This window comes from Argentina silus, assembly GCF_951799395.1.
Source record: "Argentina silus genome assembly, chromosome: 17".
In the NCBI taxonomy this organism is placed as follows: domain Eukaryota; kingdom Metazoa; phylum Chordata; class Actinopteri; order Argentiniformes; family Argentinidae; genus Argentina; species Argentina silus.
The window spans coordinates 8956823-8970981 of NC_139671.1; the positions used below are offsets into that span (position 1 = coordinate 8956823).

The 14159-nt window shown below is 42.0% G+C and overlaps 3 protein-coding genes across 4 annotated transcripts; all 3 read left to right on the forward strand.

Annotated features, from left to right (window-relative positions):
- The first annotated feature begins 599 nt into the window (after positions 1-599).
- Positions 600-4551, forward strand: klf11a (Kruppel like factor 11a). Its single transcript, XM_083689330.1, has 4 exons — positions 600-726; positions 1966-2211; positions 2424-3378; positions 3507-4551. Exons 1-4 carry the CDS (start codon positions 682-684, stop codon positions 3800-3802), a joined length of 1542 nt encoding a protein of 513 aa, XP_083545456.1. The 5' UTR covers positions 600-681; the 3' UTR covers positions 3803-4551.
- Positions 4552-6227: 1676 nt separating this feature from the next.
- rrm2 (ribonucleotide reductase M2 polypeptide) lies at positions 6228-10231 on the forward strand. The gene is made up of 10 exons (XM_083688287.1): positions 6228-6443; positions 6740-6808; positions 7416-7559; positions 7660-7776; positions 7901-8034; positions 8384-8478; positions 8601-8734; positions 9031-9135; positions 9228-9341; positions 9731-10231. The coding sequence occupies exons 1-10, from the start codon at positions 6351-6353 to the stop codon at positions 9881-9883; spliced, it is 1158 nt and encodes a 385-aa protein (XP_083544413.1). The 5' UTR covers positions 6228-6350; the 3' UTR covers positions 9884-10231.
- Positions 10232-10471: 240 nt separating this feature from the next.
- lgals8a (galectin 8a) lies at positions 10472-14034 on the forward strand. 2 transcript variants are annotated; one of them, XM_083688925.1, is made up of 9 exons: positions 10472-10581; positions 11041-11129; positions 11299-11509; positions 12001-12120; positions 12309-12359; positions 12553-12579; positions 12939-13024; positions 13138-13303; positions 13580-14034. In XM_083688925.1, the coding sequence occupies exons 1-9, from the start codon at positions 10543-10545 to the stop codon at positions 13727-13729; spliced, it is 939 nt and encodes a 312-aa protein (XP_083545051.1). In that variant the 5' UTR covers positions 10472-10542; the 3' UTR covers positions 13730-14034. The 2 variants fall into 2 exon arrangements, with proteins under 2 accessions (XP_083545051.1, XP_083545052.1); XM_083688926.1 differs by lacking the exon at positions 12309-12359.
- Positions 14035-14159: the final 125 nt, after the last annotated feature.

Here is a 14159-nt window from a genome sequence, read left to right on the forward strand (position 1 = left end):
ACGTATACACAATGTATACACAACAAAGAATGTTTAAGCACCATAACAGGTATCATACATTCATTTCGTTTGAAATACATACGGAAATATTACCCAATGTCATTACACCTTAAAAAAAAAAAAAAAAAAAAAAAAAAACGTTGGGCACAAGATTAAAATATACCAAATTGATTCCAAATACAATGCTGTGTATAGCCAATACAGCTTCCCTAGTCCTTTGTGCGTCCCCATTTTGCGCATGCCCGCGCGCTCCGGCAAAGCCAGCCAGACGCGTGCAAGTATCTCACGATTCTGCCTGTGCGCCGTTCCAACCTTTCCCCTAGTTTTCGAGCAGCGAGTTCATCGGGTTTACTCTGACACCGCTGACTCCTCCGTCACGCCCTCCAACAGCCACGCACCCTGTTTCCTCCAATCGCCCCGCAGTCACGTACTGATCACGCGCTGCCTTCGCTCTCATTGGTCCGCGTCCGCTACACCTTTGTTTTTCATTGGTAACATGTTACCACCCGCCAGTCTGCTCTGAATTTTGTTTCTATTTTTTTTTTTTTTCGTCTCCTCTTTTGATTCACTCAGCTGAGGCCAGTCTCCGCTGTTGGCAGCGGCGATACTTGTGTGCCGAGGGCTCATTGAGTTTTCGCATAACTGTACTGTGTCTTATTTTTTTGGGTCACATACTTTCACATGCTAACTTTTGTATCGCGAACGAATCCAGAACAGTCTTGTCGGGTAAGTCGGTTGAATTTACTGGTTGATTAATTGCATTAAGTTATTAAATTGCGTTATGTGTGAGTGTGTTGTATATTGTATGTAAATATGCTTAACAAAGCTTATCAGTAACATGCAAGATGAGTGACACACTGTAGATGTAGTGTGTATGCGTTAATGCAAGCAGCAGAAGTAGACCCGGTTTATTTAAGGTGACAGTCAGGTTTATTTAAGGTGAAATTGAAACTCATGCATCCACATTCCTAATGGTCCCTGTATCAACTGCGATCACACAGTGCTACATTGTTTCCAATTTACTTCCCTGGATTGTTACATTGTATACATTGCACCTCCTAATGCATTTGAATTTGATGTATTGTTATGATACATTTATTTCAGTCAAATCCTGTTTTTGTTTAATATACTGGACTGGTTATTGGAATTTTACTTGAAACAACAATTAATCTATGGAATTAGTAGACACATGTGAATGCATTACACTTATTTGTTGCATGAATATTGGTTATGAAGTTCCATTGGTGTCAACAAAACACATTGGATGTTATTGCTAGGGATTATTCCTAACTAGACGTAGTAAGTGGGGGTGTTACAACTCAACCCAGTACTTCCTGATGGTGATGAAGTCCCCCCCTCCCCTCCCCATGGTCCAGAGTCTTTGCCTGTGCAATTAACACCGGGGTTGCTGGTTGTGTGATAAACTCACACTGGGGGTGTTGGTTGGTGGATATAGAATGTCACTCTTGAATCTATTTTTGGTGATGGGGAGGTTCCCCTCCCAAATCCATTGCTATGTGAGACACTGGGTGTACCCGCACTAATGGCTGTGCTGCAGTGGGGCCCCTCTCTCTCTCTCTCTCTCTCTCTCTCTCTCTCTCTCCCTCTCTCTCTCTCCCTCTCTCTCTCTCTATCTCCACCCCTCTAAGGCAGCCGGACTACGTGCAGTTGAGCATTCAGTGGATGCCAGCCAACAGCATTGCATGGCTGTAGTGTGCATAGAATCACCCTGTTTATGTAAACTATATTGAGTGTGATATAGTATATTTTTCCCCACCATTTTGAATCTCTTGATTGTTAATAACTTGATCCCTCTGCCAGCTAGGCTGCTGTTCAATGAATCTTGGTCATACATAATAACATAGTAAGAAAGTGGGATGTCAGTGTTGTAGATTAGAAGGCTGTGGCTGTCCTATGCTATTGTGCTGAATGATTATTCACATGCATCCTTGATGCCTCCCTCAGGCTGACCTAATGGACATTAGAGTCGTGATGATGGAGAGGAACAGGCATGACAGTGAGCAGTCCTGCTGTAGTACCTTTGAATACCATGACTTGGAGGCAGCCGAGGCGCTCGTCAGCATGAGCTCCTGGGGTCAAAGGTCACACAAACCACGCCCGCTTACCCCTACCTCGGACTCATGTGACTCCCTCCTTCTTCACCCCGAAATCAGTGACTCACCCAAGGACCTGATCTCACTCTCATCACTGGTAAGTGACATCCTATCCCGCATGACGTGAAATGTCTACTGTAAGCCCATCACTTATATATGAGTCAAGAAATTTTTTTGTTATTAGAGAAGCCTAAACTGGTATTTTAGTGAAACATAACTAAAATAAGCTGTATTGATTGGAGAAGTAAGTGTGCCTGCTCAACATTAAACAGTGACCCATGTTAATTCATGTTTATATTTCTCTTTCAGTGCATGACCCCCCCTCATAGCCCTAGCTTTGCTGAGACCTCCACCACCACAGCTGTTCTCACCACCACCACCTCTGTGGCCAGCTCAGGCCCGAGACCAGTCTTAACCCGGCCCAGACTCTGTGCAGGTCTGTCCCGCAGGAATGCCCTTCAGTTGGGCCAGCGACCTGGCACTGTTACCATCTTAGAGAGCTCAGCTCCTCAGCCATCAACACAGCTGCTCACTGCTCTGCATGGTAGAGCCATGGCAACCAGTGTCATCAGGCACACTGCTGACAGGTCCCTCAGCCACAACATTCCTCCTCTTTCCATAGGCCAGCAGACTGAAATCTCCCCTCAGCCGCACACAAGTATATACTCCACAGTCTCTCTGTCTGAGACCTTTCCCATGCAGACTGAACCACAGAGCCACAGTGGCCCATCTGCTGGGGTAGAAAAGGGTTGCAGTCCATCCTCTCCTGACAGTACTGGCCCGTCCACTCCCCTCTCAGTGTCACCATCCCTGCTCACTCCTGTATCCTCATCCCCTATTTCCGGCTCTCCTGTCCTCTGTCAGGTATTTCCAGTGAATGGGCAGACAGGGATGATCTCCGCGTTTGTCCAGGCCCCAGTCCAGATGCAAACCCAGGGGCCAAAGCCAATACTACCCCAGTCAACCTCCTCTTTCTCACAGCCGCTTCTGGTGGGCTCTCCAGTGACTCAGGGGACTGTGATGTTTGTGGTTCCCCAGCACTCAATGTCCCAGGCACCTCAATGCTCACAAACTGTCATGACCCTAGGCAACACCAAGCTCCTACCCTTAGCCCCAGCACCAGTTTACATGCCCTCAGGCCAGAGCAGTAACTCCACACAGGCAGACTTCTGTCGCAGACGGAACTATGTCTGTAACTTCCCTGGTTGTAAGAAGACGTACTTCAAAAGTTCCCACCTTAAGGCTCATCTCAGGACTCATACAGGTATGTATGTGTCACCTCCACATGACATGACACAGAATAAATGTCCATATGTTTACTTGGGATTATCTAATTGTGATGTTGAATAAGTAGTGTGTCATGATGATTTGCATTCACCTCCCTCTGTCCAGGTGAGAAACCCTTCAGCTGCCACTGGGAGGGCTGTGATAAAAAGTTTGCGCGCTCTGACGAGCTCTCACGTCATCGACGGACACACACTGGTGAGAAGAAGTTTGTGTGTAATGTGTGTGATCGGCGCTTTATGCGCAGTGACCACTTGACCAAGCATGCTCGCCGACACATGACCACCAAGAGGGCCTCCGCGTGGCCCACAGAAGTTCGGGACCTAAACAAAATGGCTCCCTCTAAGGCACAGTCGACTGGCACCAACCTTACAGTAGGTGTACTTGTGTCTGCACCTAATTAGCCCAGTCTCTCAGGCCATTCAGGCTTCTCAGGACAATGTCTCACCAACCACACATGACGGGGAAATGGAACAAAAGGAAAAGGCTGCTACACATTCATGGACAGAAGCAAACTGATCTTGCACTGGATTTTTTATTATGCTTGTTTTATACTTCCTCTATATGTAATTATGTTTACTTTTGTGTATTTACGTATGTAATGTTTTGCAAAATGTATGCACTCTTTTTGCCAAAGCTTTTGCATTGTGCTTCTCTGTTACTTCTCTGTTATTTGTCTGTGATTGTAAATATGTATATATGAATACTATATATGAATGTTATGTGTATTCCAGTCTGCATTTATTGACAATACATACAAAATGTTATTGATATTTTAAAGTATGTCAGTGGACAGTACAGTACAGTATTCCTCACTGTGATATGACTACCTACTTTGTGGCTTTGCATATTATTTAATAAACTTTTGTTTAAAAAAAAAAAAAAAGTGCTGTTTTGATAGTTTGATTGTTTTTGGCCTATATTGTAGTGTAGCCAATATAAAAAAAATACCTCATGTTATACAATTATCTAAACTAATCGTATGTAAAGGGTCAACACCATATTATGAGTAATCAATTGGAGAATTGCAGGAGAATATGGTCACTGACACCGTGTACTGTTTTTAACCTGTGTACAGTTTGACAAGGTTATTGTTTGTATCCAAACTACCAGTACTGTAAGCAATGATGAGTTGTTTTTTTTTAATAAAATGCTCCAACTAAACTTAGTCCACCAGTCTTCTCTATTTTTCTAACCTCAGTTCGGGAGTTACATTTTCTATCTCAGTACTGTTTGACGACAATATTACGTATTCAGTTAAACAACACAGGACGATCCCCTTTGATTTCGAATACAGTTTCTCCACACCACCCAGTAACAACATCCGCCGAATCACATTGCACTGTTTAAGAGCTTTAAGGGGGTGCGACCAATTGGAGACTAGGTTTAGCTGGAAACATGATGGGAGGATTCTAACTGGCTTGCACGATACCCGCCCATTTGCCTTACTGACCGACATTCACAAATGCAAAAAAAATAAAAAGATCCACAAGCTAGGCCTACTCCATCTCAAATGTAATACAACAGCGCAACTCAGTGGTTGGAAATTACAATTGCCGTGGAATATATGAGAAGAAATTAATGAAGAATTACATTATATTGTATTATGGAATTGTTTTATACATAAAATTACAATGAATTCTGTATGTTGCACCTTGTACTGACCATTAGAAAATAATACTTACACAAGCAATCTATTATAACACAGTAGAAATTGAAGGACAGCGAGAGGACCCACATCGTATTAAAAAGTATTAAAAAGATAACAAACAAGAGTATCATACATCGATGACAGAATCAGAATGTGTCTCAGCTAATTATGAAGCACATTATTAATTCAAATACTCTGAACATCATTCCGTTTCGGGGTGCGTGTTTATATTCTAAAACTAAAACGACTGCATTGCAATAGAATAAAGAGTGTCCCTGAAAGGCAGAGAAAAAGCAAAGGTCCCAGTTTTCAGTTCAACCTCCAAACCAATAGATGGAGACGAAGTTTTTGTTTGAGTCGATGGTTTGTGCGCCGAGCAGCTGGTAAAAATCAAGGAGCGGCGTCATTAAATACCTTTTTTGGCGCGGCATGACCAAGATTCGACAATCAAACATCCCACTCTTTCCTGATTAAAAAAAGAATGAAAATACAGAACACTTTCATCCAGATATGTTGTCATTCATAATATCCTCGATTTCTGACAAAAACTATGTAGTCAAAGGTTAGTTCACCTATTGTGGAAGGTCATTAGCTATTGCAAACATGCTGTTGTTGTTAGCATGACACGTCATTTGAAAACACCTTGCTGCCCGTACAATTATATTGGTTGAAAGCAACTATGTAACGAAGCAACAGCTGCTGTTACGTTTTTAAACGCATATGACAATAAATCAGTAAAGCTTTATCAGCAAACTTGTATCCGTAGTGGCGGGATGGCGAGTGAAGTCAAAAGCAAGGAAGTGAAGGTGCAGATTGTCTAACTTTCTTTATTTAGCTAACGTCTCTTTAAGGACATTATACCATATATTTTCTTTGAACTTAAATTAGTTTGCTGAAAAGCTATATTATATAGCATTGACTGTTTTAACGCGGCATTTCAGGACGTTTTGTAACTTTCTCCCTCGGTTTTGTAACCTAAACAAAGCTGATGAAATTCCCGCAATCTTGGCGTGACACACGTGAGTGAATTGCGATATGATTGGCTGCGACGTCTCGGTCATTTCACCACCCAACAAAAACCTTGTTTCTATTGGCTGTCTGTAATCGACCGCCAAGATTTCAATAAATACGGGAAACGCAACTCATTTGTGTAGTTGCAGCGCTTCTTTCTAAGCAAACGCAGTTGTGTTCCATAGTGTTAGATTTATTGTACTTTTTAAAAATATATATATACTTTTGTTTTACCGCAATTTATAACGTATCTACTTTTAATTTATTGCTAATACTTATTCTCATACAAAATGCTTGCCACTCGCTCTCCTCTCGCTAAGAAGAATGAAAATGCCATCACCACTCAGATGGACAGCATTTCCATCGTCGACAAAGAAAACACGGTAAGTTCGTTGAGTTAATTCTTGACTGTTCATTCTGTGTATTTGATGCCTTATTAACTGTAACTACAATGCCTGCCAATGACTTTAAAAATTAAAAACTTGACTTGAAAAATAAGCTACATCTCTCTCAACTGGCTAGCTAACGAGTTGCTACTGGCTAGCCATGTGTTGTAAAGTCAAGAAACTGACCAGCACAATCTTTATTTAATTCAGAGCTGTTCATTGATGTATTTTAACTGGACTGGCTGTAAAGTAGCGAAATATTGAAGTTGTCTCCATGTTGTCTCTTCATTCAGCCTCCAAGCCTGAACTCCACCAGAATTTTGGCTACCAAAACCGCGCGCAAAATCTTCCAAGATTCTGAGGTGAGTTTAAGACAAACAAGAAGCGCAAGCTGAGAGATAACAAATAATAGATAATCAATCACATATTTACCATAGTCGTGGTTAGTTTAGTTAGTTAATAGTATGGCAAGAGCCAGGTATGTGAAATGTTGGTGTGGTAATTTGGCGCCAACAGTATCTTTGCTGGCAAGTCAATGACATTCTTTTTCATAAGATAGGTAACATTTGTTTTTCTTTGTTGAAGGCGTCATCATTAGCTAACATACTGACACAAGCAAACCGTTCAGCATTAGTTTCATAATGGTTGTTGACCATCGAGCAAGTTGGCATTCCAGCCGATTGTTATGGAAGCGGTCTTTGTCCCTTAAGGCACCACCTATGCAAGCTATTTAACCAATGTAGCTACTTCGCTTTGGTAAATGGATGATATTAATACTTGTATTTGTGTGTGTGTATATATATATATATATATATATATGTATATATCAGTGGGAATTCGTTTTTTTTATTTCGTGTTTTATAATACTAAATGAGTCATCATTTTCTGATGGCTCTAAACTCGTGCCCCTCTTCATTTAGTAATGCTCTGTGACTGCATAACCGCTAATTCACTAATTTATTTATTAAGGTTAAGCCCAAAGATGTTAGGAGTATTGCGGAGGAGCCACTCCTTAAGGAAAATCCACGCCGGTTCGTAATTTTCCCCATTCAGTACCATGACATCTGGCAGATGTACAAGAAGGCAGAAGCTTCATTCTGGACAGCTGAAGAGGTAAATTAAACTTGGCGCATCAACATTTTGGAGTAGTTTGTGATTATGTTTCCCGATTCCAATGGATGGATTTGTATTGATCAATGATTTTCGTTTCCAGGTTGATCTCTCCAAAGACACCCAGCACTGGGAGTCCCTGAAAGATGAGGAGAGATACTTCATCTCTCATGTGTTGGCTTTCTTTGCTGCTAGTGATGGCATTGTCAATGAGAATCTGGTACGTCTTAACTTGTAACTGTATATTACATTTATCAACTAGTGTTCAGTAATGGTTAGATGTCATCCTGTATTCTAACATGGCTGTCTAATTCACTGTGACCTCATTTATTTTCTACCACTAGGTGGAGCGATTTACACAGGAAGTCCAAGTGACCGAAGCAAGATGCTTCTATGGTTTCCAGATCGCCATGGAGAACATCCACTCAGAGATGTACAGCCTACTCATCAACACCTACATTAAAGACTCACAAGAGAGGTCAGTGTCTGTCAGCGTCCCTAATTCAGACCACGCACCATTCTTTTGCCCACTCAGAAATGCGTTCTGGCGATGATGAGAAGCGCAGGGGTACGTACCTCAGCTGATAATGGGAGCTGAGTGTTGGTGCTGGTTCTCAGCTCAGTAGGCATGTGGTCTGCTGACTGGGGGGTGCCAACACGATATTGACGCCTGACTGAGCCATATCATATTCATATTGTCGACCAATCTATTCCCCTTTGCTTTAGATGTCTGCAAAATAGATTTATTTATTTAAAAAAAAAAAATGGGGGGGGGTGAGATTACTTATTCAGTTTGTTTTACTTGCAACTTTTTTGTGTGTGTACAGGGAATACCTCTTCAATGCTATTGAGACAATGCCTTGTGTCAAGAAGAAGGCTGACTGGGCACTGAACTGGATTGGCAACAAAGATGCTACATTTGGTATGTGATAATTTCAAAACAATTCTCCACCCCAGTTTTTTCCCCTCATCATTGATTGCCATTGTAAGCATCTGTTGTCAGTCTGATCTCTCCATAAGTAACTGGTGATGTTTATATTCCAGGGGAGCGTGTGGTTGCGTTCGCAGCTGTTGAGGGCATCTTCTTCTCTGGATCCTTTGCTGCCATTTTCTGGCTGAAGAAGAGGGGTCTTATGCCGGGCTTGACTTTCTCCAATGAGCTCATCAGCAGAGATGAGGTGGGTGTTCTGACATTGGTGTGTTATGCACACTCCCTGTCTGGTCACTGCTCTTGATAGGAATCCATATGCCACACTGATGAATGTCTTTAGATGTGATTGTCCTCAAGGCAATCTTGGAATGCCTTCAGTTGTATGTTTGACATGTGCTTCTGGTTTAACTTGAATGACTTGCATTGACCAGCTGGTTTCTCTGAGAACTGGCTTTGTTGCTCTTGGCAAATTTGTCCTGACCTAGTTCAGCAATCTCAATTATTGTGTTTAAACTAACAAGTCTTATGTGTTTCTCAATCCAGGGCCTGCACTGTGACTTTGCATGCCTTATGTTCAAGCACCTGGTGAGCAAGCCATCAAAGGACACGGTCTCAAATATCATCAGGAATGCAGTGGCGATTGAACAGGTTTGTTGACTAACCAATTGGGGTTCTCCTCTGGTATTGGTTTTGAAAGACAATTATTTACAGTTATACATTTCTTTATTTTATTTCTTTAGGAGTTCCTGACAAAAGCCCTGCCAGTTAAGCTGATTGGCATGAACTGTGAACTGATGACTGTATACATTGAGTTTGTGGCTGACAGGCTGATGCTGGAGCTGGGCTTTGACAAGGTATGATGGCAGTCTCATCTGTGTGACAATTATATACATCTTTTATAACATGAAGAATTGCTTAAAGCAAACAAAGTAATTAATTATAATTCTGAAGAAGGTTATTGTGCTGTGAACAGTATTTGGGATGGGTCCATGTAAATGCATAAATGAATTATGATATTGGGAGAAATGTGTTTCTGGCGATGATGAGAAGCGCAGGGGTACGTACCTCAGCTGATAATGGGAGCTGAGTGTTGGTGCTGGTTCTCAGCTCAGTAGGCATGTGGTCTGCTGACTGGGGGGTGCCAACACGATATTGACGCCTGACTGAGCCTTGCCTGTAAACATAAGGGAAATTGACGTTGCCCTCAACAGTCTTTAAATTAACACTTTTTTCTCTTTTGCAGATTTACAAAGTGGAGAATCCCTTCGACTTCATGGAGAACATCTCCCTGGAGGGCAAGACCAACTTCTTTGAGAAGAGGGTAGGAGAATACCAAAGGATGGGTATAATGTCTGGCACCACTGACAACACCTTCAGGCTGGATGCTGACTTCTAACCCCCAAGAGGGCAATATGACACTTAAGAACATTAAACACTTAAGAACACAGGTGTTCTGAAGACCTACTGGACCACTTCCATATTCCATTCCCAAGATTCTGCTGTTGTCTGATCTATGGACACCCCCTAAGAACAATTCACAACTCACTTTAACTGCAGTACAACCCTGGTTTTTATTTTATTGTTTGTGTATAGTTGCTATTTTAATAGATTGTTTTATCTGGATTTTGTAATAAAATGTAAAGATCCGACGTGCCATTTCACATGAGCTGTCTTTTTTTAAATGGTGATACTCTTAACTTTTTGTACAGATGTATGCATAAAGAGTAATATTCTCCAAACTGTCTCTTGGTCTGTGACGTTTGATCATTTTTTTATCCTTATAATGTCAAGTCTTTGCATGGTGAACATTGTCACTGTCCGGCTGGCAAATGAACGTCGTGGTGGGCTGGATGAAGGTGGTTCGGAGGTGTGGTGGATATGAAACCGCGATTTTAGTAAGCAGGGCGGGGCAAACTAGGCGACTTTCATTGGCTACGGGGGTGTTTTCTATAAATGCCATTGCGTATGAGGAAGTAAACGAAACTTAATGAGAAGCTCGGGACTGTATTTGTTTGGGCCGATTTGAGATACTGCCTTGTCCTAACACGTTCAAATATGTCCATCACAAGCCCGAAACAGACCGTTTTGAATCCGGTAAGATGGCTCTATGTTGTCTGTGCTTAATCAGTTTTGAGTGTTTTACACATCAGTGAAAGTTGATAATTTGACTGTTGGCTAGCTAATAGCAGCTAGCTTGAGACGTACAGATGACAAGTTCAATCCAGAAACTTCTATTTGTGAGGCCTGATATGGTCAAACAGCAATTTAATATTACTTCCATCAGACGTTTGCTATTGGTACAGAACACATTAATTATTTGGATCTGCGTAACTTCAAGTTAAGAATTATTGTAGAGAGTATTTGTTTGATTTTCTCCTCATTACTCAGTCTGTTGACAGTTTTTAAGACTGATTGATTGCCAATGGGCCATACTGTACTTATATACCTTGTCGAGCCTTCCCACTAGGATAACACAAAACCACACTAATCTCAAGCCCTCCCCTGTCTGTTTCACTTTCATCACTTTGAAATGGGTCTAATTTCTCTGGACAGACCATTCCCTTTGCTGGGACAATCCTGGGAGGCTTGCTGCCCGGGGAGATGGTGCTCATTCAAGGCTCTGTTCCCAGTGATTCTGAGAGGTACAATAGGAGTGTGGGGTTGTAACAATGTAAATGATTTGACTAATAATTTCCAATCCTCTGATCATAAAAAAAAATCCTGTAAATGAGTAACAGCTACACAGGAGCTTCTTGTGCTTTTAAAGGGATAGGTTACACACATACAGTATGTCATGTCTGTTGTGTCCAGGTTCCAGGTGGACTTCACATGTGGGAGCAGCACAAAGCCTAGAGCTGACGTAGCCTTCCACTTTAACCCTCGCTTTAAGAGGTCTCCCTGCATCATCTGTAACACATTGCAGAAAGAGCGTTGGGGCAAGGAGGAGATCCTGCATAACATGCCCTTTGCACTGGGGTCAACCTTTGAGATCATCGTCTTGGTGCAGAAAGATGTGTTCAAGGTGAGGATGGGCCTTCTGCTTGATAGACCTGTACTGGAATGATTTCCTGGATGTGAGGCCCAGCTTCATCACATTGGGGTCAGCTGTTTTTAAGCATGTAATGTGTCCACACCCTTTCTCTAGAGAAGGAGATGCTCCTCAAATAAAGATTTTCCACATGACCACCTCTATTCAGCACAAACTGTGACGCCCGCTCTCACTTCCCCTTTATGTCATGGACGTAGTGTTTTAGAAGCCAGGGAAAAGCAAAAATGTGATCTAAGTTGTCTAGTCAGTTAGTCTATGTGGACTATAAATAATATAGAGTAATGTCTTTTTCACTTCCCTTAGTGGTTGAAGTTGGCTTTGAAACTTTCCTTTAGCTCTGAAGTTATGTCATATTAACTCACCGAGGGTTTATTTGCGGCTTTCTGCTGCATAGTTCCAGCTGTACAGTATGTTTGTACTGGTGGTGTCACTGTGTCTTACTGTCCCCCTCATCTCCTCTCTAGGTGGCAGTGAATGGTGCTCATGTGCTAGAATATAAACATAGACTGGACTTGGAGAAGGTGGACACACTGGCTATTTCGGGAAAGGTCAGCGTGCAGGCTATTGGCTTCCTTGCAAACTCCGTAAGTAATTCATCATGACTGCAGATCTAACCTTCAGATGTATGAAATGTTGTAGATCGTATAGCTGTTTCATAGAACTACATTAATGATCCAAATAATTTGCATGCCTTTAAGAAACACTTTATTTGGGAACACCGGTTTATACCTGTAATTGGATAAAAAGTGTGTTTTGTCGCTTCAAATTTTAGACCTCAGTACCACCTCCGCCTGGTGTGGCGAACAAGGTCAATCAAGTCAATGTAAGGATGTCGACTTTTTCACGAGGAAGATGATGGCAATGAAACATTTTACTAATCTATTGTATGTTATGCATGACAACATTGGGCATGAAATAATGAGATATCTGTTTTCACAAATATTCACTTGGTGGTGTTTTTTTGAGAGAATCGGCCATCATTTATACATTTCTAATGATAGGCTTCTGTCTTACAGGCAGTGCTTTCAACGTCAGGTGACCTGGTAAGTTGGTATTCCATGATATTCAATGACAATTCTATCAGAGGTTTTAATGCAAAACATTGATTTTCACATGGCTGTAATGCTTCAAACATGATTAAGATCGAAACTTGATTTTTTGAATATTTTAAAAATCAAATTCAACCTCCTGGTGCTGGAACAGCTGACCCTGAGCTTTGGAAATGTTATTGAATCATCTGTTCTCTGAAATCCACTCCCTTTTTCATCAATCCATATTCATGAGAGAAAAAAAGGATAACCGCATATAACACATTATGACGCCTAGAGCCTGGAAAATGTGTTGTCGTGTGCTTCTTACTGGTGTGGCCTACTAACAAAATAGTTGTTTGATGTTTTTGCAGAGCCTTCCCTTCAGGGGCAAACTGAAGGGGCTGAGTGTAGGACACACCATTACAATCAAAGGGCAGACCAGCCTATACCCACACAGGTACCGTAGGTTTTTTTAGATATAGCAACAGTTCAATAACCCTGATGAAGAATGGTGTTATGTCTTTCACTTGTCAAACCATGTACCATTGTTTTCTTCTATTCAACGCGTAGCTTCAGTGTGAACCTGAGAGTCGGTAACACTGAGGACATAGCGCTGCACTTGAACCCCCGCATCAGGGCTGGCCTCTTCATTCGCAACTCCTACCTTTCAGACTGCTGGGGCCCTGAGGAGAGCACCGTACCCAACTTTCCCTTCTCTCCAGGGGAGTACTTTGAGGTAAACACATCCCTGTCAACCAGTAGGTCCACCAGGAATATATGCAAATTGTCAGCAGCACGTCTGGGCTGCTTGAAGTCATCTTTCATTTCAATAGGGCTTTGGACTTCATTTGAATGTAAATTGTTTTTTAATCGTTTTTTTTTTTGTATTGATAATTATGAATAGTATTCATACTGAAATCTTATTTGGTCACAAATAATTCTGAAACATTTGACATGATTATAGCCATCTCACATCCAGTGCTGTATCCTCTCCCTGTCTTGCTTGTTCCAGATGATTATTCTGTGCGAGGCACAGCAGTTCAAGGTTGCGGTGAATGGGGTCCACCAGCTGGACTATAAGCACCGAGTTCAGGATCTGAGCCGTGTGAACGAGATGGAGATCCTAGGAGACCTGCAGCTGCTGGACATCAAGCTGTGGTGACCCAGCCCTAGGACACCCTCGGCACAGCCTCTCTGACCCCACCACCACCCCTCAGAGAGACCTCCAACTCAGAGATAGACAGAGCCTCAGAACAGCTTCCCAGGGACGCAGCAGCACCATTCCACTCCATGTCCTCTGTCCATTCCATGATATTTCTCTGTGCATGTCTGAGTGCTTTGTTTGGCTTTATTCTCCTCTCTCTCTGTCCTCTGCTCTCACTTCCTTGTCAGCCTGATAACCACTCATGAAAATTGCACTGATGAAGTATTTTGTAAACATATTGGAACATTTTGAGGCGGGTTGAATGTAATTGGCATACTGTTGCCAATATGTTTGGTCGAGTAGAGCTAAAGTTCTAAGCAGGACAGGTACATTGATCGAAATGACTCATTTATGAGGCAACTCAGGCTAACATTATCAGATGCAGATT

Coding starts and splice junctions, on each gene's coding strand:
- lgals8a (XM_083688925.1), top strand. CDS start 10,543: ATGTCCATCACAAGCCCGAAACAGACCGTTTTGAATCCG. Junction 12,360..12,552: donor ACAAGGTCAATCAAGTCAAT/GTAAGGATGTCG, acceptor TCTGTCTTACAG/GCAGTGCTTTCAACGTCAGG. Junction 13,025..13,137: donor ACCAGCCTATACCCACACAG/GTACCGTAGGTT, acceptor TTCAACGCGTAG/CTTCAGTGTGAACCTGAGAG.
- rrm2 (XM_083688287.1), top strand. CDS start 6,351: ATGCTTGCCACTCGCTCTCCTCTCGCTAAGAAGAATGAAAATGCCATC. Junction 6,809..7,415: donor AAATCTTCCAAGATTCTGAG/GTGAGTTTAAGA, acceptor TTATTTATTAAG/GTTAAGCCCAAAGATGTTAG. Junction 8,035..8,383: donor ATTAAAGACTCACAAGAGAG/GTCAGTGTCTGT, acceptor GTGTGTGTACAG/GGAATACCTCTTCAATGCTA.
- klf11a (XM_083689330.1), top strand. CDS start 682: ATGCTAACTTTTGTATCGCGAACGAATCCAGAACAGTCTTGTCGG. Junction 2,212..2,423: donor TGATCTCACTCTCATCACTG/GTAAGTGACATC, acceptor TTTCTCTTTCAG/TGCATGACCCCCCCTCATAG. Junction 3,379..3,506: donor TCATCTCAGGACTCATACAG/GTATGTATGTGT, acceptor CCCTCTGTCCAG/GTGAGAAACCCTTCAGCTGC.